The sequence below is a fragment of the Ptychodera flava genome, assembly GCF_041260155.1.
Source record: "Ptychodera flava strain L36383 chromosome 3 unlocalized genomic scaffold, AS_Pfla_20210202 Scaffold_26__1_contigs__length_13983176_pilon, whole genome shotgun sequence".
NCBI classification, from domain to species: domain Eukaryota; kingdom Metazoa; phylum Hemichordata; class Enteropneusta; family Ptychoderidae; genus Ptychodera; species Ptychodera flava.
The window spans coordinates 11,546,009-11,571,461 of NW_027248280.1; the positions used below are offsets into that span (position 1 = coordinate 11,546,009).

At 38.8% G+C, this 25,453-nt stretch overlaps 2 protein-coding genes across 2 annotated transcripts in view; both read right to left on the bottom strand.

Annotated features, from left to right (window-relative positions):
• Window positions 1-2,690: 2,690 nt before the first annotated feature.
• LOC139126119 (ectin-like) lies at window positions 2,691-9,359 on the bottom strand. The gene is made up of 6 exons (XM_070692171.1): window positions 9,008-9,359; window positions 8,264-8,477; window positions 5,601-5,765; window positions 4,177-4,449; window positions 3,540-3,620; window positions 2,691-3,172 (listed from the first exon to the last, which is right to left on the bottom strand). The coding sequence occupies exons 1-6, from the start codon at window positions 9,074-9,076 to the stop codon at window positions 3,015-3,017; spliced, it is 960 nt and encodes a 319-aa protein (XP_070548272.1). The 5' UTR covers window positions 9,077-9,359; the 3' UTR covers window positions 2,691-3,014.
• Window positions 9,360-16,479: 7,120 nt separating this feature from the next.
• The window catches only part of LOC139125836 (E3 ubiquitin-protein ligase TRIM45-like), a 10,666-nt gene continuing 1,692 nt past the window's right edge, over window positions 16,480-25,453 (bottom strand). The window contains exons 2-3 of the mRNA XM_070691936.1: window positions 18,612-18,837; window positions 16,480-17,938 (exon numbers count right to left, since the gene is read on the bottom strand). Of these exons, the coding sequence (XP_070548037.1) occupies window positions 16,717-17,938; window positions 18,612-18,694 (1,305 nt within the window). The 5' untranslated portion in view covers window positions 18,695-18,837 and the 3' untranslated portion in view covers window positions 16,480-16,716. The remainder of the gene's footprint in view (window positions 17,939-18,611; window positions 18,838-25,453) is intronic.

Here is a 25,453-nt window from a genome sequence, read left to right on the forward strand (position 1 = left end):
CACAAGCCGTCCCAGATCTGACTCTCCTGCAGACACTTGGTGACACCGGACGATCCGACGGTTGCACAGCTGTATGGGTAGTCGGTTTTGAATTTGAAAAGGGAGAAATCAGGTAGGGTTCCGTTTGAACTAAAGGTAAATAATAGGCAGGGTAAGTACAGCTTGTCAAAATTGGCCAGATATGTTCGAAGTTGTTTCTTAATGTTGCCACTGTATTAGTTCCTTGCTGAATTTAAAATAATAGATTTGCTAATCTCAAAAACGCATGATCATTTCGGTAATAATATATGACTCGTGCGTACGTACATTTTTCATTATTTATCTTATTACACCACATGAATGTTTCATTTGTAGTAGCGAAGTTCCAATTGAAAGGAGCACGACATAACATCCATCCATCCATTCAGTCATTCATACATCAGACGGCTTGAATATTCAATCCGTGATGACCCCATTTCAACCTATAGCTCGCCCACGGAAATGAGAGGAAAACGAAACTCGTTGGATTTGACGTCAAAGCTCTTTTCTAAACGAAAGCATGGTTTCATGAAAAATTCAACGATGATATCATGATTGCAACTTCCCCACATAACACGGCAGGGACGAAACTGGGCAGAAATTACAGGTGTTTTTCATGATGACGCTGCACGAAAAAATGTCAATCTCAAACGTTTTGGCAAGAAATACAGTGTTTTCAAACTGGTTCGAACTCCCAACGTACACCATTCAGTCACGTAGCCAAAAAGCAACAGACAGAACCACTCGACCAAACCCTAAATCTAAAAAGAGTGCTTGAAGAGTGCTTCAATAACCGGGATAAGTTTATATTACATTTTTTCTGACTTCGACCCGTTAACGTTGTAGAGTTCATAATACACTCACACTAGTACAGTCAATACCACATATCACACAGAAACTTTGTCGAAGCAATGAATACACATCACTTTAACTGGATGAAAGACAGCCTCGTGGACAATTCTGTCCACCAGCAGGGCTATCGACGCATTTGTTGTTTACAGCCAACATGATAGCGACTTGCTTGTGCATTAATTGTTTACTCGTTTGAAAAATATTGATCCACGTATTTCAAAACTTCACTTACACGGAAGGCATTTGTCTTAACAACTAATTTATTAACAATATGGAGAAGGTTGAGGATGGTACTGTCAGAGGTTGCTTTGGGATGAAGATGGCGCAAAATTATGAATTTGAGGGGAAACTAGATCTCATCGCAATGATATCGCTCAACTGAATTTCTGGTAAACTGTATGCATTGTTTTTGACGTAACACCCTACTGAACTAAAGCTATTTGGAGTGGTCTGAAAATAAAATATTATAAGAGGATGATCTAATGGCTTCACTTCGTTATACTGTTATCTGATTACTACAAACATGTATGTGCTACAGTTAACTTGCACTGCGACGTGAGCAAACCATCGTCATTTGCATTGCAGTGCACAATTTAAAATATTATGCCATAACATAACTTGTAACCTGGACAAAATTTGTCCGTCAACAACAAGTGAGTTTACAAACAAACTGAAAATGTTCGTCTGTAAGTTGGAAAATATTCGTCTCCAAGTCCACGTCTACTTGCTCTTTTTTCAAGTGCTCTGTAATGACTCAAAGTCCTCCGACTTGTTGCATCTACACTATAACTATAGACTGATTGAAGCCATATCTATGAACTCTGTAAATTCTACAACTTGACGAGAGAACCACCTTTCGCCACCGAAAATGTCAACGCAAAGACTATAGCCTTTAGAAAGCTGAAGTTTATATTTTAATCAAAGAGAAAAGGAACACCTTCCCGAAAGTTTTGATGCATGTCGACCACAGCGTTATCCCGTTTTTGTTTTTGTTTTTGTTTTTTTTGGGGGTTTTTTGTTGTTTTGTTTTGTTTTTTGTTGTTGTTGGTTTTTTTTGTTTTTTTGTTTTTTTTTTTTTTTGGGGGGGGGGGGTTCTCACGATCATGCCAATCAGAAAGGCTTCAGTTCCTTGTCGAAATAAAACTAAAACAACTGTGTTTCTTTGTTGCTTATATTTCTGCCTGTTTGCAAAGAATTCACCATACACACCGTACGGTAAATTTTGAATGAGCGGCAATTATTTTTGCTCTGTTCTTTCCCGCCGTGATTGCAGCGAAAGGCTCGAGCAAGACCTGTTCCTCAAAAACTACAACCTTGACACTTAAGTATGTACATGTAAACAAGCCTGTGCCAAGTCAGAACCTAGGCGTAGCACTTGTACCCGGCGGCGATGATAAACCAAAATATCATTGCACATCAAACCTTGTTGCAAAGGAAAGAACTTGTATTCCGTCATACATCACATATTTAAATTAATCATACTTGACATACTTTGTTTTTGCTTCTACTTATAACACATGCAATAATAACAGAGCTCCGTTCCGCGGATCCACGGCCGAGAGTGCAGACGTTGTGCTTGGGTATTTGCACTTGTGCTTAATAAGAAAGAACAAGAAATGAGACTGTTTTGCCATTGAAGGTGCCTTAACTACATTAACTAAAAGATAGGTTTTCCATCGTGAATGTCGCCAAAGTTTCCGAACAAAGATGCAACAAATATTGAGAATGACGTCACCTTTGTGAATAGTTTACCGGGCTGGCTATCAAGTACATGAGTAGCATTGGCTAATGTTCTTTTTAATAAAGAAAAAGACATGGGATTGCTTTGCTAGACTAAGGCATATATTTATTCATTAATAGAATCAAGAAACATGCAAATGCTTTCTTGTTTTTTACAACAACAAGACAAGGTTTAGAATCTAAAGCTCAAATATCACAAAGACATTTTAGCAATTTGATGGTTTAATAACAGCAAATTTGTACAGCTGTATTTCGGTTTTGCCTCGCCTGATGAAATCGTTGTTTTAATCAATACAGATATATACTGCAATAGCTGCGTTGAAGGATATATCTATGGTGGAAAAGTTCAAACAACTGATCAAACTCTACGAATACAGAATATTGAGCTGTGGATGACAAGAAATCTAGATTGAATCTTTCACGTTCTCCAGGTGAGCTGGAACGCTGGCGAGGTTTCCGGGGGGATCGTACTCGCATGCAATCTGTGTTTTACTGTCGACGTCCACCTTGTGGGCACAACCAAGGTTTACACTGTCAGCCCACACCACCTGGGTAAAATGACCTGATGACGAATTGAAGAAAGTAATTTTTATCGGTTGATTTACATGTGTACTTGCTCTTGTGTTACTTGTAAGTAGCCGCGACGATAAGTTCATACGTTTTGTCAAATTTGTTACAGTAGGAATGTAAGTGTTGGATTTTTAATGTGATGATGTCGCCTGTCGGTACAACTGTTTGTTTTAGTTGATGGCAGTATTTTTAGGAAGGATACACTGAGTGAGTCTACGGCCATGCGTGGGTGCATGGGGAAATCCAAAAGTTGAAAGATTTTTTATAAAAATAATGGAACAATTGAATATAATCAGACGTCAAACTGAACCGATACACTATTTGGTGCGTTAGTTTTATTGTAGGTAACAAGAACTCACCAACAGTTCCAGTGCTCAGTGTGTAGTTTTTGAAATTGTAGTCGACGATCTCATCATACCACATCTTGGTCAGGCCGAACCCTGAAAAGACAATTTGACGCTGACGCTGAGTACCAGTCATACAATTGTGCGTTTCTCTGTGGAAACAAATAATTTAGCATTTTTCTATGGTTTGACCTGTAAAATAAACAACTGTCAAATATTTGGATGAATTAGTCACAAACGTTTTACAATGTGACAGACGTAGTCATCGAAAAACTTGGTCATAATTCACTTAGATACAGACTTGCAGCGTTTTGGTGGCATCACGCCAAGTCTGGCACCCCGTGGACAGTGACTTTATTTTATAAATTAAAAAAAAAAACGCTTTTGAAACCAATAAACTCCTATTGTTCTTTTTTGATGATTAAAGGTGAATATAGTTTATCAAGCTACACACTTATCGTGGTTTTAGAAAGAAACACTACTTGGATCTGTCAGTTAGTGATGTCGACCACGGAATAGTTCTTTGGCGTAGAATTTGAAACGTTGCCAGGAAAAAGAAATCTTGAAAACATGAATTAAAGGTACAATTTCTAAATTCAGTACGCGTAGATCATATGACCAATCAAAACAGGCACCCGTCTCTGTGCAGTACCTGTAGCGTCAGCTATGGGCATTGACATCAGGGCCAAATTCTCTCCTGTGAAGGTGTGTTGGAGTCCGCTGGTGGCGGCGCTGTTTTCAACAGCAGTTGTCGCTTGAGTTATCATAGTTGCACTTGTCGTCATCGAAGGAGAGCCATGAAGACATCTGAAGTAATTGTGAGCAGCCAGCATCTGTGAGTCGAAAGAGGCGGCGTTCTCGCCGAGTTTACTTTGAGAAGGGACTGGACACTGGCCATTGGCTGTGCCGTACTGCTTGCTGTAGTCTGTAACAAAACAAAAAAGAATTTGACGAAATTTCGTGGTTATATATAGATGTTTCGTAAAAGAACAGCTATGAATACTTTGCATTAATAAAGCAAACCACGATTACACTTCAGTAACTATGGGTAAACCAAGCTAACGAAAGAGCGAGATATACTTGAAATGGCTTATATACTTGAAATGACGTCTAGGCATGGCAGGGGTTGCTTGTAAAATTAAAAGCTCGCCCATGTGTCCCACATTGTTTTACAGAACTGCAGGGCCCAGGACCTTTCAGCTCGACAAGAGCTCCTCACTGGTCTATCGCCATGTCAGAATAGTTTGCCGCCGTCCCAGAGCAATATGACCGTGCAAGTTGCTCTCTGAATTGTTCAACTCCACGTGTCCCCACCTCTTGATGACAAATATTGACCGTGTATATTTGTCCACTCTTAGATTATATTAAACGGTTACAGTCTCTAAATAAGGCCCTGATACAGGTTTAGCATAGCGACGTTTTACGCTGGAAGGGCCCCAGCGTGCAAGAGCCCGTACGCCGTACAACAGAGGTCCGCAAAATACAATATCAAAAATTATGATCGTCATATGAGTCTATTTTAACTGAAAAAATTCTTGTTAACATGTGAACTTGTAAACGACCCATGCTAATCAAGTGCATTCATATCAGTTATTAAACGTCTATAGATTAACAGATATAATTGCTAGTTTTACATTGCAAAATACACGTTCATAATTTTCTCATAGACTACCATGTATAGCGAATCAACGTTATCGATGAAATCTAAAAATTACATTTTTTGTAAACGCATGTATTTTTAGTACTTCAAGCAAAGTACATTTACACGAATTATCACACACATATGATTTGATATTTTTTGGACAAAAGTATTGTATCAGCCATATTTTGCCTTCCTTTTGGGAGGGGAACTTCAAAAGTATAGCAAGTCAGAGGGGGGACGTGAACGTTTGTTGGGGATATTGAGTAACAGGAGGGTCATTTATTTTCATGCAAGGATAAGGGGGGGGGTCACTAATTTTTGTACAAGAACTTTTGAAGGGTCACTATTTTTTGAAGCAGCGGTTTCGAAAAAACACCGCCCCCTGTAATTTATGTCTAGTTCCTAGCCTAGATTAGCTTGATGCGAAATCTTACCGCAGCTATTTTCATCACTGCCGTCTTCACAATGCCACAAGCCGTCACAGATCTGACTCTCCTGCAGACACTTGGTGACACCTGACGATCCGACGGTTGCACAGCTGAACGGGAAGTCGGGGTTGGAATTTGAACACAGAGAATTCAGATATGGTTCTGTATGAACTGTAGGAAGATAAGAGTACGGTAAGCACAGGTCATATCTGTTTGACGATGTTTCTACACGTTGCCATGCTTGTAGTTATTTGTTGGTTTCAATTACGGTTTTGTCAATCTCAAAAATGCATTTTCATTTCATGTACACAATCCTAACTCACACGTATACGTATATTTTTTTCATTATTTCTCACGTTGAAGTAGACGAATGTCTCAGATGTAGTAGCAAAGTTCCTACTGAAAGGAATGCAACATAACATTCATTCATTCATTCATTCATTCATTCATTCATTCATTCATTCATTCATTCATTCATCGGTGATTTCTTAAAGCTTTCTTCCACTATCCATTCATTCATTATTCATTTGTTCAGCTAACCCATTCATCATTCACTCCATCCATCCACCCATTAATCCATCCACCCATCTTTTCATTCACTCACTATTCATTCACTCATTCTCTCAAACAACCATTTACTCATAAATAATTTCATTCATTCCAAAACTCATGTTTATTCATTTGTTCACTTATCTATTACTGATTCATTTATTCATTCAGTGATTCATGGATTCGTGCTGTCGTCCATCCATCCATCCATCCATTATAATTGACATATCATTAATCTATCCATCCGTTCATTCATTGACTTTTTCATTCATTCATTCATTCATTCATTCATTCATTCATTCATTCATTCATTCATTCATTCGTTCGTTCGTTCGTTCATTCATTCATTCATTCATTCATTCACTGACTAGTTCATGTTTCATGACAATGATAAATTTCAAGAATACGTTAGTTTTTTTTGCCAATCGCACTTGCCACAGCTCAGTCACCGTAAGCAAAACTAATGAAAGAATTCACAAGTAATAAGCGATACTCAATGTTAGAATCAAGAGATGTTCTCGACAAACAATGTGTTTTGTAGACTTACATTCCAAATTCACGGGTAAACTATTCCCAAACTTAGAAGAAGCGTTCAAATGATGACATCTTGTACGTAAGACTGAGTTCTCGGCAGAGTTCAGTTGAAACAAATTTGTACATTATCAAACCTTTTTTTCGTATTTATTTTCCAATAAAAAGATATATATTTTTGTACAATCTAGGTGAAACATTTATCCCATGTCGGACATATCATGAACGATATGCCGTTCTCATAAATTGTCGCCGACAACTATTACCACGACAATAAAGCGTGTGCTAAATTTGGTGTAAAATGAAATTACCATACAGTTTTCAAAATGAATCCGTTTAACATTTTTGTCCGAGGTAATAGCTATTAAATGTTACGGATTAATATACCGTATTGAGATATTTCTCTCATACAGTAAATGACAATGAAGTCGAGGGGAGTATTTAAATTATGTGACGTCAGTTGTATACTTCAATTATACATACATACACACACACATCCATCCATCCATCCATATATCCACCCATCCACCCACCAACCCATACATACATACATACATACATACATACATACATACATACATACATACATACATACATACATACATACATACATACATACATACATACATACATACATACATACATACATACATACATACATACATACATACATACATACATACATACATACATACATACATACATACATACATACATACATACATACATACATACATGAACGAAGAGGTTCAAATCTTATGAATTTCAGTATCAAGTCTGTATCAAGTCAGAACGTCAGCAACCCAGTATATGCGCCGACGAAATACCTATACGTTATTTTCGACTATTCATAGCAAATAGAACAACTCAAAATATAGCATTATACGGCTATTAGCGAAATACCAGCGTTGACACTGTGTTCGAGGTTCGCACACCGTACGATTCGCTGTTGCTCTTGATACCCTTGACGATAAACACCAACGCTATTATACAGCGAGTTCAGAAAATCCCCGATATTTGTAAATGACCTTTTATCAACAAGCTAACGACTCGCTCAAAACATTTGATAAATAGCAAACCTCACATGTTTCTCTAAAATGTGAGAAAAAAAACGTCACATTGCATAAACCGTATTCTCCGTGGTTAGAAGTTTTGGTAATGAGCTCCTAACATGCATGTACCAGCAAAATCCAGCGTGTTTCTTTTGTCAGATCGCCGTCAGCATACAGCACTATTTAAGGTCTGTTGTATGCGCCAACAAAGTGAAATAAACTTTGCTTGAGGAAACTGCATATCATTCCCTCTCCAAATCAACAATTACGAAATAGGAGTCATGGTACGACATCGAGTACCAGAGAAACTATCAAGAATATCAATACGAGACTGTAAATTCAAAATTATATGCATCATATATATAGCTCGCCGGGGAAAATTTATTTTCTCGCCTACCTGTCACGCTGTCGATGAAATCATTTTTTTAAGAACTTCAAATTAAGCCAAAAAAGCCGACAGACTAGAAATACCGTCAGAGTAAGAGGGATCATGGAATACACCGCCCCCCAGTAGCTTTTCTTTGATAAAGTAATTACCTGTGCAACCCTCTTCATCTTCCCCAGTGGAGCATTCGTTATTCCCGTTGCAGACCTGGCAGGTACCGTCCCCGACAGTCTTGCCGGGACAGTATAGACACATCGCGTTGTTGTTGCAGATGTACGGATAGTCGGCGCCGAAGAACTGTTCACAGACAGAACTCTCCTGCACACCAAGGGCGCGTCGTGCATACTCTCTAGCGCCTAAAGTTTCCTGTTGTAAGAATAATAATTCAGCCTAGAACTTCTTTCCACATTTTGTTACATTTATGTCAGATACCAGTCGCAGACGCTATTATACTGGATACAATACACGGCATCGTTCAATTTGTTCTCACGAGTCAGCCAATGTCAATACATAGTAAAATTATCGTGCATACACAGAATTAAATTTTAAATGATTGCCTCTGCCTACAACAAAATGAACTTGACAACAAAATGTGAGAATTTTGTATCTATACTCTGCGAATATATTAAATGCGAATATTAGGTGTCTGTATTAAGGCAACTTACCTGATCACAAACGGTCAACACAAGGCAAAAATAATATTTGTCGACCTGACACAGTCTATAGTTCAATCTCTCTCTCTCTCTCTCTCTCTCTCTCTCTCTCTCTCTCTCTCTCTCTCTCTCTCTCTCTCTCTCTCTCAGTGTAATTAGTTGACGATTCCAGATTATAAACGGTGTTGTAACATTACTGAATTTTTTTTAAAAAATCGAGTATAAGCAGTTGCTAAAACTTACCTGTTTGATGACAGCCCCCCGAACAACGCTTGCTAAAAGCGACACTGTAAAAACACCAAGCAGTTTCATCGTGCGGCGAGTTCAACAGCAGTTATTGCTTCAAAACGTAAGCCTGTGAGCCAGCGCGAACAAGCACATTTATGGCCTGGAGGTGTAGGAGATTCCATTGGTACCGAAGGGGGGCAAGGATGTAAGAGTTATGCAAATCAGACGACAGACAGGTACATTGTTAACTCTTTTTTCACTTTGTTTTCCAACACAAAGTGATGTTTTTTTGGATTATCTAGGTGAAACGAGCTTTAATCCGATGACATATAGTAAATAATATGTCACTCTCATAAAATGCCGCCGACAACTATTGCAACGGCAATAAAAGCGTATGCTAAATTTGGCAGAACATGAAATTACCATACAACGATAAAAAAATAAGTCCCTTTGAAATTCTCTTCCAATGTAATAGATTATTAAAACTTGTCCTGGTACCAGGTTCCGGGAAATAGTTTTAAGGTTGAATTTATGTTATTGATCGATTTCTGACGCCATGCCGTGAATGTAAATGTAATGTAGATAGATATTTAAATGATATGACCTAAACAGAGTAAGTAAATTTATATACGTGCATATATATATATATATATATATATATATATATATATATATATATATATATATATATATATATATATATATATATATATATATATATATATATATATCGGAACTAATTTGGGATAATTGGATAATGAAGTTATGCCGATTTAATCCACAAATATATTCATTTGCTTTTCTTTTTACAATAAACCCTTCTTTTTATGAGTAATTTGCAATATTGCAACATTCAGCTATACGGTACGCTTTTGAGGAATTTGAAAAATATGAAAATCCAATTATCCCAAATGAGTTCAAATCGTGTTGTAACATATATACACACACTTTATCTATTTATATACACTTATTATACATGTTTCATTTCTAAATGAATTGCGTAGTCGATGTCACCGCTTTTGTTAAAGTAATCACCGACTTTGATAACATCACACGCGTACTCAGTAAAAAGTAAACGCGTCGCGTACCAGGGTGAGATTGTGCGGGCCTTGAGCCATATACCAGTAAACTCTAGCGTAGCTCACTTTTTCTGTTGTATAAATAGCCATGACTGTTTTTTTAGGAGAAGTTAGCTTTTGAGAATTTGAAAGGAGAGAGAGAGAGAGAGAGAGAGAGAGAGAGAGAGAGAGAGAGAGAGAGAGAGAGAGAGAGAGACAGACAGACAGACAGACAGACAGACAGACAGAGACAGAGACAGAGTGTGTGTGTGTGTGTGTGTGTGTGTGTGTGTGTGTGTGTTGCAGACAGGCAGATGGACAGACATACACACCTGGCAGAAACAAGACAGGAAAGCCAAAAACACTACCAAGGCTGAATTGGTTAAGGTACGTAACATGGAGAATGAACCACAGCATTTTAAAAAAATTTCAACAAATTTCTAAACTGCTGCGTTTATAAATGTATGCTTTGGCGGTGATATATGGAACACACGACCAAAAAGAAAACGATCGCGTTTTATGAGACCAATAGTCATTTAAATTCTGCCCGGGACAGTAAAATGTAAGCAGGTCGTTCCTCGTTTTATATTAGGCAGAGAAAGAGAATATGATCGCCATTCTATTAATAAGTCAGTTCGCGACCAGTATAAATCATCGTCAGTTGCCTAATCTGCAATTTTATTCGTTTGAACAGCGGCACACCGCCGCTATTAGGGACCGCGTAGAATTAAAACACGCGCACGGTAAACGCAACTTCTGTGTTTAGGGGGAGGGGGTTTGGCTGTATTTCGATTACAGTGCGCAATTGTTGATATGCAGATACAGAATGAGGCTTGGTTGGATTTTCGCACTTCCAAACTTTCGTTTAGGGGAGGGGGGGTGGCCAAACGCACTCAGTTTCGTTTACCATGCGCGTGTTTTAATTATCCTCGGCCCCTTACCGTTATAATGAATTCATAGACATCATAATATGATGTCTGCGCAGTCCATGGCTGTGCATGTGAAGTAAATTGCTGATATACCTCCGATGGATTATCTTCCTTTGGCGGAAGTCTTCGAATCGTGTAAGGGGTAACGAATAGAATAACTTGAAGGGGTGTCTTCACTGCACGGTGAAACAGCCCCAGCATAGCCACATGCATTTTCTCACCGCTCTTAACTCTCAGCTTGTATATAGAATATTTTACGATATGAATAGTTGGGGTGTCTTTCCGTAGAGATAAATCAGTAAATGTTAATACAAAGCTCTGAAGGTTGGTATTTTGCAGACCATTATGATATGATATGTTTTTTAGGCGCAGCGTCTAAAAAAATGAGTACGAGGCCATTTACCCAACGTGGGTGGCTAGAGTAAGGCATTGTGACAGAGTTACATTGTCTAACGGGAACGAGGTGGCTTCCACTAATATTGTCCCTGGCTTTAAAGTAAACAGCATTGTTCAAATTTGATTTTTGACCACAATTCAATGAGAGAGAGAGGAAAGGAGAGACAGACAGACAGACAGATAGACAGACAGACGGACAGACAGACAGGCAGACAGACAGGCAAACAGACAGGCAGACAGGCAGACAGATATCAGTCGGAAGGTGTTACAGTTTTATAATTTTAAAGTCGAATGAGAATGAAGCAGACTGTGTGTATCCCAAATTGAAGTGTATGTACATGACAAGTCTAAATTACATCTGCTGTTGACGCACCTGTCGACTGCAGCTGCGCATCGCACGTTGGAGGCAAATATATACATAGCCGACGTTGTTGGTAGAATGAAGATCTAAGACATATATCAATCATTTTCTTGCCAATGAACTCATCCTTACACATGACAGTTCCAAACGCGCCTATTCGCGCAGTATGTTACAGCCTTCCGCGTCCTATTATTTAGGGGGAAATGGAGGTTTTTGAAGAAATCAACTAGCTTAACATTTTGAACACCCGAACAATATCAATGAATAAACCATTCAGGACCCCAATGTGAAGAAGTCTGTCATCATCGACGTTCACGCATACAACACCTGTTTTGTCAGCGAACAATGGCGAATGACAGCTGTTGTCTTTTCTGATGCACGTTTCAGATTAAAAAAAATGACCTAGACACAAGTACCGGCCTATATCACTTACTCCATGCGTCCACGCTCACAAATACAGGGTTTTCGTTGTTGACTTCTAAACTCCATTGTACGCGGCGCGATATAATAGTATAACATTTGAAACTGCATTTTTGTACCGAATTCTGCGTGTCGGAAATTATTTTCTTGCTAAACTAGGAAATACATTTCACCCAATGCAATTGTCAAACCGATGGCCCATGAAATTTTATAACCATTTTCCGTACAGTGTCAAATTTAAGACTTAATTATTAGAAGGTAGTCTATTTACGTAAGATTCCTTTAGGTACAAGTTAATGTTAATGTTTGCGGACTTCCACAATGAAAGTAACTTCCCGAACATTAAAGGGACAAAGTCGGCCATTTTTCATGAATTTTGTTTGATGCTAAATACTACTTATTTTGTTAGACATGTTGGAAGATACTGAATGAATATGTGACCATGCATATGTTCGACCTCTGTTTTAGTCACGATGCATGAAACCGAAGAAAACAAAACATACATAATGATACCAGTGTTTCAATCAGGGGAGGAGTAGTTTTATTTCACTGGAAAATGTTGTTAATTTTCAAGCTGAGTCACTCATGCGCAAGAACGACCATTAAAGTTTGATACGCCATATTGACTAGCGTCTGGTACCATACTATTAGTAAGATGTCGACGAATTGAAGTTTATTGTCAATTGTTGCTTTGTCTGTTGTACACACGAGCAATGAGTAGATTAAACACACAACTTAAGTGGAAACAGACGTGACCTGATGTGAAGTGGGTCACACCTGAACTTAATTCAAGGGTGTCCATTGTTTATGCACGGAAAATAAAGAGTTGTTTCGATCAAAGGAAACACGATCTGCCAACACAATGTGTCTACTTAAACTAATGCATTCGTTTGAAAGAATCGTGACTTTTCGGCAACCATTACATGCTCCGACATCGCACGAATGGTAGTAAGGTCTTTCTCTCTTCGAATCATTCATCCACAGAACCCATGTATGTATGTATATATATGTATGTATGTATGTATGTATGTATATATATGTATGTATGTATGTATGTATGTATGTATGTATGTATGTATGTATGTATGTGTGTATGTATGTATGTATGTATGTATGTATGTATGTATGTATGTATGTATGTATGTATGTATGTATGTATGTATGTATTTATGCATGTAACTATCTACAGTACCTATCTATCTATCTATCTATCTATCTATCTATCTATCTATCTATCTATCTATGTGGCAATATATGTGGCTTGCGCGTCACCTTGTGTTTGTAAATGTTTTACATATCATCAAGCAATTTTAAGTTTGGTGTGTGCACAGTACAACTGAACATGAAGAAACTTTCATTATTGGTATTTTTTGAGAAAAAGAAAATTGCACGGAATCTGACCGTACTACTAACAATCGGGTTTCAGCTAATTGCGTTTTTACAGTTACTTGGTGGAACGTGTATCTGAAACGTGATAATTGATGTATACGAAAGTTCGTTTCCACGAATGGTTGAATGAAATTGCGCCTTTCTCGATCGTTTCTGGGACTGATAAATGTAAGGTCTATTTAATGCCTCTTTAAACATTATTTCATTTGCCAACCTCTTTATAGGAATGTCAGTCATCGCGCACACCAGCCTATTGAAATTTGCAAAGGAGATTTTCTGTTTAAACAGCTTGCATTGAAATCGATCAATAACGTGTCAAAATACCAAGCAATATTAGCAATTTAATTTCTCGGTTCTCGTTATTTTTGTAATCGATCGAGTGACACCGAACAGCCCCGATGTAAAGAATTGTGTCCGATGATGCAAAAGAGGTCTATGTCGGCCACATCGAATGATTAATAAGTATTATATTGATACGATAACACGCACAGCGCGTTCTTCAGGGCACGCTGAAGGTCATAGTCTGATCGCTCTGGTACGAAAGGGCCTGACCGGGCCGAGACCCGTACACGAAAGGGAAACGTAATTATAATGCAATATAAACTACTAAATTTATTCCACTTTTCGTTGGTTGAGTATATAAGGAAGGACGAGATGAACTCGTTTTCGTATTTCATAACACTCAAAATCGTGCAAATTTGTTGTAGCCTGGGCTCTTGCGGTTGGACTGAGAGCTCGTAGTTGATATATTTCACCATAACTGATATGATGATTGGAGTTTCAGGTGTGTGGTTCGTGTGTATTCTTTATTCACTTTTAGGCGTTGTTAAAATATATCAAATATCATAAACATTTATTTATGCTTTTGACTCCCAGACTTGTTATGGGTTTGCCCATAAAAATAATGTGCATGTCGATTACTAACTGTCAATGAAATTCCTATTAGCTGTAGCTTTTTTCGCCATTTGTTTCGATAACATGGTTTTCATTCAAAAGCAATTTTATGTGAAAAAGCTTACCAAAGTGTGACCACAGACTGATTTTCGAACGTTGGCGACGTACGAGCGCACAAATTAGATTTTAACATCTAAATAAAATGCAACCCAAATACACGAGTAAGCGTTTGAATGTCATCGACCAAATCCATCACCATATTTTCAAAGACAAATAGCTCAAAGTTCCGCAAGTGTCACTGGAAACACTACAGCGTTTATACAGGAGAATGAAAAAAAAACGTTTCAAGAGGTAATTCGAAATTTGCAGCCACACGATCCTTGTGTAAACAATCATGATAACAATTACAGATCCCAGCATTCGCCAATATCCAGGCTAACAAAAAAACCATACTGCTATGGGTTTACAAGTTCGGGTTTTTATTATTCATTGTTTGTAAGGGCCCTTTACTTGTATACCACACATCTCTCCGAAGGTCGGATGTAAGTAAACTGCAGAAAGATACACCTAACTGGAGGCTTCTTAAATGAAGGAAAGTTTATTGAACCGTTCCGTACCGAGCAAAAAAACAAACAAACAAACAAACAAACAAACAAAAAACAAAAAAACAGTCATCACACATGTCGGCAAAGTAGAAGCATCGTTGTGAGACACCCACAAGCTCACTTGGACGTGGCTTCTGCAATATTGCTGCGCATTTACACATATCTGACATGTCGACATTAGACTCTTATCCCCAAAATATCTCTGAGTCCCGTACGGACACTCAGACAATCGTGGTATACCGTGAGAGTCTTTGCGTTCGCCCAAGAAGGTAGAATGTGCTTTAGGGACAGATATTCAGACTCTCAAATTTATACAATTCTTTCCGATCTACCACTTGTGAGGGCTCAGTTTACAGCTCTGGGAATAAGAGTTAATTTTACCATCTTAGTTCTTCGGAAATCGACCCCGTAGAGTTAAAACAGAGATGGCGGCCATTTTGAATTCGAGTTATCGGTAAACGTAAGATAAATTGTTTATCCAATACCAAACATTGCGCGATGACCCCTGATTTTTATTCTTGATTTGGTGAGAGGATGTGAAAAGTTTCATTGAGGAAAGTTTGAGTAAATATTTAAGTTTTTTTCACTTTAGAGGCGCATACTACCGTAAATCACTACGCACTGCAGAAAAACAAACACGCTGGGTGCTGTAATATAATCCAGTGATGAACGAAGCGCCGGAAAATTTTTATATTTATTTTCTTCCATTAATTTTAGGAATTGCTTCGCAACTCGAATATCAACTAACTTGTTATACAGTTGTCTACTGCGATGGGTTATGGGGGTGAATGTCAGTACGTTGACTAAAATTGACGACTTTCATGATTCGCTGACACCTTTTTTGGTCTCTGCGCATTGAATACATCTATGACAGCGCATTGCTGAAATGCATCATAACACACGGCAGACATTTCTTGAGCGACTGCCTTGTTATGAATTAAATGTGGCCCTGGGCGGGTATCCCCATAGCTACGGTACTAGAAAAGTGTGTACGTGACTTAAAGTCCTACTTTTTAATTCGTCTCCTTGGATTTCCCGAATGCAGTTTATTTAAGAATGGTAAAATCCAATTGAAAAAGTGTGTATACTAAATGTCTTTAATTGGTAGGTATTTAGCAGGGTACTCACGACGAGGACAATACCATCGCATTTACGCTACCTCGCTCACATTTATATATAGTATGCATAAAAAACATCACAAAACTCAACTCTCAAATTGAATGCAAACAAATCAAGGCCAATGCAAAAACTCACACCTTTACAAATTTTCGCCTAAATTGTGTACACAGTATCTAAAGGAAAGATGAGTGGCGGATTAATACAGTAAATATTTAGATACTCTTTTGACGTTCACAACAACGTTGTTCCATATCTATATTGAATTACAAGACAAATGAAAGATAAATCAGTTTTTACTTTTCTTCGTAATATACATATATGTAGGTATATATATATATATATATATATATATATATATATATATATATATATATATATATTAAACATATATATATAATGTCTATATTATATATATACGTGTATACATATATTTGTGTCTGCGTATTCCTTTTTATCAATTTATTTATTTATTTATTTATTTATTTATTTATTTATTTATTTATTTATTTATTTATTTATTTATTTATTTATTAGTTTATCCTGCTTTTTCCGGTTACTTTCTTAATGACTTCAGTGTCCCTTTCAAGGTCCCTTTGCTCTTCTTTTTCAGCTCGACGTATTTCAATCGGTCGTTGCCAGTCACGACTATGCTCAGGGCTTCGTCTGTTATAGCGCCGAGCTTGTCCTCGGGCGACGGCCCTGCTTTAGGAGTCAGACTTGGCACCTGTCCAAGTTCCGTGTCGATGTTCTTGTCGATGGTTGCCATGGTATCCCCGACTAGCGACAGAAACCCGACCTCGTTGCTGTGCTGCAGCAGGTTGGCGCCGGCGCCGAGGCAGGTCTTCATTTCGTCCAGAGACTTGTCCGTCTTCTCCTTGAGACCGTTGAGCATCGTTTTCTCTGCGCCGCGGGTGGTGTGGAGGTCCCGAAGTAATTCCTCTTGCTCGGCTTCCACGAACTTCATGGCATTCGTCAGTCCATCCATCAACTGCTTGAAACCGACTTTTATCTCCTCTTCTTTCTTTTTGTACCACTCCGCCGAAGCTTTGTCTTTCCTTTCAAGTTCACTACTCAGGCCTTCCAGTGAACAGGCTTTCTTTCTCGCGTCCTCCAACTTCCGCAGGAGCAGCCCTTGCTTCTTCCCCATCGTCTCTTTCAGCGTCTTGTGTTTGTGGTCAGGCTTTCTGTGTTGAAAGCTCACGCACAGCTCGCAAATCGGGACATCGCACGTTGCGCAGTAAGACGACATTTCGCGCCCTTTGTGTTTTGGGCATTCGTTCGGTCTGAACACCTCCGCCTGGAGAAGGGCGCCCTCTTTGTACTCGTCGATCGTCATCAATCGGTGATTCTTGGTCGCGGGTATGTTCTTGTGTGTCTTACTGCATTGGGCGCACATGACGATGCCGCAGTCGCTGCAGAATTTACTGGAGTTTTTCTTGGTGCAAACGCAGCACAACACATCCCACGTTTTCCCCATTTGGCCTTTAGCCACGGGGGTCTTGCCTGGAGCCGACCCCGAATCAAGGGCCCCGTCCATCAGGACATCGAGGAAGGAACAGTCCGGCAAAGAGACAGCGCCATCTGCCGGCAACTTGTGCTCCCTGTTGCACGTCGGACAGGTGAGAATACCATGGGAGATCATCACATCGGCGCAGTCGAGACAAATGATGTGAGAACACGGTAACAGCTTCGCGTTTTTGAATGACCTGTTACATGAGGAGCAAACGGCAGCGGCTTTCGGTAGTCTGTCTGCACTTGGTCGTTCTCTCAGCCGTCTGAAATATAAAAGAAACATACCGGCCGTTCTATGTAAACTATCAGTAATAAAAGTTTCAATATTTTTTATGCATTGTCAAAGATCTCTGTTCTCACAACCTCTAGATTTGCGACAATGCTTACATGTTAACTTTTTGAGTAAAGTCGAATGTTATCGATGACAAACAAGTATTTTGGGGTCGCTTGTCAACAATAACACTGAATATTTTGCACAGCGTGTTGTATTGACAAGACTCTTATGTTATATTTAACACGCTTTCACAAATACGAGTAAGAAATGGCACATCCTTTCAAGTCAAGGTCACTCGAATGGAAAAAAACGAAACTGTTATAAAAATTACGCCCCTTTTTTATGATATGATGCGTTTCATTAACAATGGATACTAACAAAATAATTTTGCTTGTGCGTATATGGGCGGAACTTACATTGTCTTTTATAACTGCCGAATCTAAAACCAAATTTGCGATAGTATGTATGTATGTATGTATGTATGTATGTATGTATGTATGTATGTATGTATGTATCTATGTATTTACGTGCGTGTGTGCGTAAGTATGTACGCATTTATGCATGTTTGTATTTATGTAGGCATAGCCCCGACATGTATATTCGCTACTTACGTAGCATACAAAAAGAAGACACATGACGACCAAAAATGTGAAATGACGTACTTTTGTTCGGCCGTGTTCAGCCTCATGTATGTGTGTTTGTATCCCACATCGTCTATCTCAGCATACACTGGCTCCGGTTCCATCTTAGGGACAGGGTCAGGGTCGCCTAAGTCGAGAAATAGTCTGGGTCACTGTTTTGACGCTCGGTTGCTGGGCAAGTCTACGGCGTTAAATGTCGTCGACTGCTCACAACCCATCACGTGGAATTCTCTTCACTGATGTTTGCCTGTGGAAGTGATCATAGGTGGACGTTGTTATGGCTTGTTGAAAGTGCCAAAAATACTGCCTTGCGTCGTCGTGAATTATAACCCTACAAACCATTCTATTCGACTCACGGAGACTGCGTCTATGGCTATAAGCTGCGAACGAAGTCTTACATTTCTGAAATATCTGAGCACATAAAGGTTATGTACATATAAAGGGCGAGCATTGTTTCCTCAAAGTGTAATAAAATATCACTTCGCCTGACTCCCGATATCGTTTTGATCTAATCGCTTTCTGCTTGTTTTGCTTCCTCGCCTAATACGCAAATCACAAAAACGCAGGAAATACCGTCAATCTACGTTTAAATTACCAATACCTGTCTTTTTTAACTGAGCAGTCAAAACGAGTTACAATCAATTTTTGTGTCGAGAGCAACATCGCCTAGTTCTCGATCCAAAAACGCAAACTATGTTTGGCATATGCAGTGATTAACCTCTTGATGTCATGGGGTTCCAATTTCAAAAAAGTGAAGGAAAGTTTGATTACTTTGAAAATTACAGTGACGAAAAATTCAAGTTTGAGGTTATCATATTTTTAGTATCAAATTTTATGCAAAACTACAAACGTTTAATTAGCTAATTTCAGGTCATATTCTTGTTAGCCACATATTCGTGAGCGCAGTCAACAATTCTTTTCCTACTTCAGCTTCCGTTGCTCTAATCTCTCTCCAAATCCTCTCTATTAGCAACTTTCATCAACTGACTCAAGTCATCTTCACCACTCATCAGCAGATTTTGATGGAAACAAAGGAAGAAGCCAGGGGGACCATAACACTCAGTCTATGACACAATAATAGCAACCCGTGTACCCTGGGTGCAAAGCAGGGAATACAAATCATCGGCTGTTAACCCTTTGAGTGCTGTCGAAACCAAAACTTTTAGTGCAACATTTTAGTAATTTCTGCGAACTTTTCGGTGAATCGTCTGATAATTTTGGACAAAATGGGTATGATTACTTATTGGCTACAGTTTTTGACCGAACGATTGGAAAATATCAGAAAATTATTGCCCAGGCGATATTCTATAGCGGTGACAAAAATGTCTGAAAAGGTTTGGCATTTAATGTGTCATTGTTTGGTTTTGGCGCACTACTGCTGCGCGATTCAAGTTGATCACGTGCGACGGTAAACCGGAATGGCGATGAAATTACATACATCTTTATATCGGCAGGGTCGAATTAAATTTGGGGGTTTTGTAATTCTGTAAGATCAGGAAAATGTCTTCCTCAATCGAACATTGCAAATAATGTGAAGAAATCGCCGCATATTATTAATTAAGTGTAGATGAGCAAACATAAGTGGTAGATCAGAGAATTACTGTACAAATTTTAGTTCACAAATTCGTTAAAAGGTATATTTTACCTAAAATTCCCATATTATAGTTTTGACATAAGCAAAATAAATTTTGTATCTGGTCATAAAATGCTAACAGGAATGTCACAAATTGGTTCCGAAAACAAGAGCATATTTCAAAAAACATCCTTGATGTTATAGAATCAGCCCATGACAGATCTTTTCTTGTGGGGGTGTTCTGTGTCCTCAACATGAGTGCGCCCTCATGGATTGTGTGATATATTGGGATTGCAGTGACAATAAGCGTTTTCGACGAGAGCATAAAAGCACCTAGATATGACCACTGTAGTCGCTTAGTATTTACTCTGTTGTGATATTGATAAAGCAAAAGATTATGGGCATGAGCAAAACGCACGTTCATATACTCATTAAATATAATGCACTGTGGTGTACACATCGCATCATCGTAGTATTCCAACCACGCATACGGAAGCAGGCCGCTGCGACACAGCAGAGCAAAGTTCTTACTCGAAGCCTACATCGTTGGTGATCTGGTGCTTGAGGTTCAAACACACCGCTATGTTTACTCAAAGTCACTTCAAAAACTATCCTGACATCGTAATCGATAACACAAGTCACGGGTCCCTATTCAAAAATTTTAAAATAAATAAGCAAATTGCCGTTGGGTCAGCAACATTTTGTAGTCGCTATTCTCTGTAGTTAAATCAAGGAAAACGGAAAAAGACTTATCATAAGTTTTTGTTTTTCAAAATCAAACCAGTGAAAAATTGAGGGTTTTTTTTACAATTTCTAAAACAAGTGAACAAAAGTTCGTCGAATAAACGTGAACGCTTTGAAAGTTCAAATGTCTGTCAGACAAATAAACGCATTCACAAATCCGCATACAAAGTGAAAATCGGCATTTTTGCACGATGTCTTTGTCATCTGTGTAGTATCTGTATTTTAGGCCAGTCATGTGTGCTCTTTCTTAAATATTCGACAGACTTTTTTTTTACAACAGATAGCATCACAATTAGCCCCGTTTTACGGACAGTGATAAAAACTGAGGGATCATGATGGCATAATCTAGTGTTTCAGATAATATTCATGCAAATCACACATTGCAAACGCAGGGGGGGGGGATGGGAGACATACCCTTAATTATGATTCATTTTTATTTATTTATTTATTGAGCTTTGACATAAAGTCAGGATGAGTCGCACAGGTGACTAAACCTATACAAAAGCAACCCTCCACAAAAGCACACAGTTAACAAGTTACACATACAAACTTAAAAACAGAAAAGACAAACGCAGTATAAAACAATAATAAAATATACAAAAAATTTCAAAACAGAACAAAACAAAACAGAGAAATTACAGAGACGGCAATTTTTACAGTGGCACTTTCCCACCCAAGTGCAAGTGTTACAAGGATAAAAATTATTGTTTAAAAACCCGTGTAATGTTTTAATAAAATAGACTTGTATGACTTAACACTTGATGAAGATTTGCCATGAAAGGGCATAACACTACTCGAGTAAAAAGCTCTGTCAAAAAACGAGTAACGAAAACATTCAGTTTTAAAAGTGACATCTTCATGGAAGTTCATCAGGAGAATTATTTACAGTGACAAACTGGCTTAAATTTAAGTCATATATACCAGTAAAACATTTAGCTAAAAAGACACAGTCATTTAATTCTCTCCTGTAGCTCAATGGAGCAAATTCAATTTAATCATACGCTCTTTGTAATCCATCTCCTGGGGATATCCAAGAATATATTTTGTGGCTCTCCTTTGGACACCTTCAAGATGAAGCATTGATTGCTTAGTCGTGACAGCCCATGACTGGGATGAATAATCAAGAATACTACGGACAAGGGATAAATACAGTTGGAGTTTCATTTAAGTGGAACAGGTGTGGCCACATGTACGTTTAATCAGTATAGCAAGGCTGTTTTAAAAAGCTAAAGTAAGCTACTGGCGAGAATTGGGAAATCGATTAAGGTGTTTTCTGCTAGGAAGTATGCAAGGGAGGCTCTCTCTCTCTCTCTCTCTCTCTCTCTCTCTCTCTCTCTCTCTCTCTCATTGTCACGGCCCGGCACGACGCGGCCTGCTACGACGCGTCGTTTCAGGGGATACCGCGTGGATGTTTCAGTGTGACAAGGCGCATATGCCACGGTGGCAATAAAAATACCGACAACGAATGTAAGTTTGCAGAATCGACAAATTATGAAGAGTTAGCAATTCCTTGTATCACACGATGGTGTGTTATTAGAATACAATGTGTATTACCTTTTGAGTAAAAGTATTATGACGTAGAAAGGTAAACTTGAATCGTAATAAATGATGAATGAATTTAATGTGGACTAAGTCCCCGTGAAATGAAATCCATCAATCTCAATTTTACCGGCATCTTTGTCATCAATTACACAAGTATTACGGTTCCGTGGTACCTCCGATCTCTGGTAAGGACCGGACACCGTACTACAACTGTTTGTAACAGACAAGTTGAAGCTATCCCCCAGTAAAACTCGGAGACAGTTACTGCAGTAGACATAGAAAAACCTATGTTCAAACTGAGAAATATTCGCTAGCGCAGGTTTCAACAGTAACACTTTAAAATAAGTATTTGGTTTCATTCAGCTCAACTGAAGTTTCCGGTAGGTTATATGCCAAGCTCATGTAAATTTCTCAATAAAAACCATTAAAACTTTCATGAAATCTTTGGCCAATTGACCACGATTCCGCCTCCGAAAACGATGTCAGTACTTCCGGGAGTATTCCATTTGTGCCCAACGGGCTACAACAGATTTATGCGTAGAGAGTAGCATTTCCTAATTTTTGGTCCAAGACACTTTTCCACCATTCCCTTTCAAAATTAAAAAATTAAAATCCGGGGTGACCTTGCAAATTTTGGTACTGGAGAAACTACCTCAAATTTACTAATATTTGAAGTTTAAAATGGCTGCCATCTCTGTGTTAACTCTACTAGAAAAGATAAATTTTCTACTTGTACACAAATAAGACGGCGAATTACTCCAATAGCTTTAAAATGAGCAGACATAACACAAATCTGTTCAGGGTGTATTTTGCCGAATTAATTTTGATATTGCCAAAAAAAATAGTATCTTGCCATAAATGCGAACAAGGATGTCACACATCGGTTCCGAAAACACCAAAATATTTGAAAAAAATCCTTGATTTTACAGAATTAGCACTTGACCTTGACAGATCTTGTTGTGGCCCGGGGACCGGGGGGTGGGTCTCAGTGCTCTGATGTACCCAAGGGCGCCATGTATCGTGTGATACACTGTATCGTGTATCGTGTGATACACTGTATCGTGTATCGTGTGATATACTGCCTCAATGACACACAATCAGCGTTCTCGACTTCATGGTGACAAATGGTTGCCTGCAATCCCCGGCCTGCAATACCTCAGGCCGTGTTTTTAGCATAAATGCACGTAGGCAAATCCAAGGCCATGCACTTGTCGCTTGGTATTTCCTCTGTTGTGGTATTGATAAACCCAAAAACTTGGGGTATGCTTAAAATGCACGTCTATTAAATGTAAAATCCACAACCGTGTTCACATCATCAAGCAAGGTATAACCACGAAAAGCAAGCTTACTTCAAGACGCCGGAATACAACTTGACAGAGCAAAGTCTAGAAGTCTATAACGTCGGTCGATCGAAATGGTCTGTGAGGTTCAAACACATCGCCATGTTTACTCAAAGCCACGTCAAACACTATCCTGACATCGTAATCAATAAATACAAGTCACGGGTGCCTGTTCAAATATTTTAGAATAAATAAGCAAATCGCCGTTGGGTCAGCAATATTTCGCAGTAGCTATCTCTCTGTAGATACCTCAAGGAAAACGGAAAAAGACTTATTATAAGTTTTAGGTTTTCAAGATCAAACAAGTGAAAATTGAGGGTTTTTTTACAATTTTAAAAATATGTGAACAAGGGTTCGCCGAATAAACCTTGAATGCTTTGAAAGTTGAAATGTCTGTTAGACAAATAAACCCATATCCGCATACAAACTGAAAATCAGCATTTTTGCACGATGTCTTTGTTATCTGTGTAGTATCTGTATTTTAGGCCAGCCAGGTGTGCTCTCTCTAAATATGCCGACAGACTTGTTTACAACAGGTAGCATTAATTAACCCCATTTTACGGACAATGATACAGAACTGGGGGATGGCATAATCTTGTGTATCAGATGAGTATTCATGTAATGGCCGGCGATATAACTCGTAAGCCCGCAGCTTATAGCACGACTCTAGTACTCCCACAATCAGTGCCTAGCCTCGTACATCGCAATAATGCGCATTCATTCTTGGTCCTTCGCGGCACGTCATTTTCTTTTCGGTGAACAAAGACAACACCACTCTCGTCCGTAAACAGCGCGTCTGTTTGTGTAGAAATCACAAGACTTCGCCACCGAACTGGAATAGCGTCACTGCCGTACTGCAGACACAATAAAACTACCGTCTAACGAAAATGATGTCAACACTGAGCTGACTTGTTATCGATTGCTGATCTCAGGTATATGCGTTCCGTGTTCCACGACAATAAATCATCAGCATAAAATTGCAATTACCTGCACTATCATTACGTGCAGACATTCGTGTAAGGTCGTAAACCATAAACAGTAATTGTGTTGTTCGGTTGATCGATAACTGTTCCTGAAGTCATAAACCAATTTGAAAATTCCTCCTCAGTCAGTTCTCATATCGCCCATGTACAAAACGCCGCTAAAAGCTCACCAAATTATTTCAAAATTGGCTGTACATTCATAGACTATTCACTGTCCTCGCTCTATATCCATGGCGAATGCCTTGGTTACTGGTCGGCTACAGAGGCATTTGCTACGCTTTCCTTCAACATTTATTGCTATCGGTTTTTTATTGGCCGGGTCAAACAAATCATAACCCTTGGTGAAGTTTATATCACGAGTCTGCAAGCATAGCGTCGTCGTCACTACGGAGAGGGTGCACAAACCATAGCTAAGCCTACTATAAAGTGTTGGCCATTTTTAGCCTCCTGTATTTTCTTTGTACATATGTAGCCTAGGCGACTCCAACGGTGACTGATTGCCGAGTCATCGCGATATTAACAATATCTTTAAGATCGACGGAGAAATATAGCCGACAGGAGTATAAGCCTTGGGGTCAGTTTTTGTCACTCGAACTCTCACAATACATTTCTTATCTATACTGCTCGTATAGGCTCATTTTGACAGCTGTGACGTAAATGAAGCTTCATACTTCTTGTTTT

Excerpts from the sequence above, each read along its gene's own strand:
- LOC139126119 (XM_070692171.1), bottom strand. The coding sequence starts at position 9,076 with ATGAAACTGCTTGGTGTTTTTACAGTGTCGCTTTTAGCAAGCGTTGTT. Across the intron at positions 5,766-8,263 it reads AGATGAAGAGGGTTGCACAG|TTCATACAGAACCATATCTG; the intron begins GTAATTACTTTA and ends ATCTTCCTACAG. Across the intron at positions 4,450-5,600 it reads CAGTGATGAAAATAGCTGCG|ACTACAGCAAGCAGTACGGC; the intron begins GTAAGATTTCGC and ends GTTTTGTTACAG.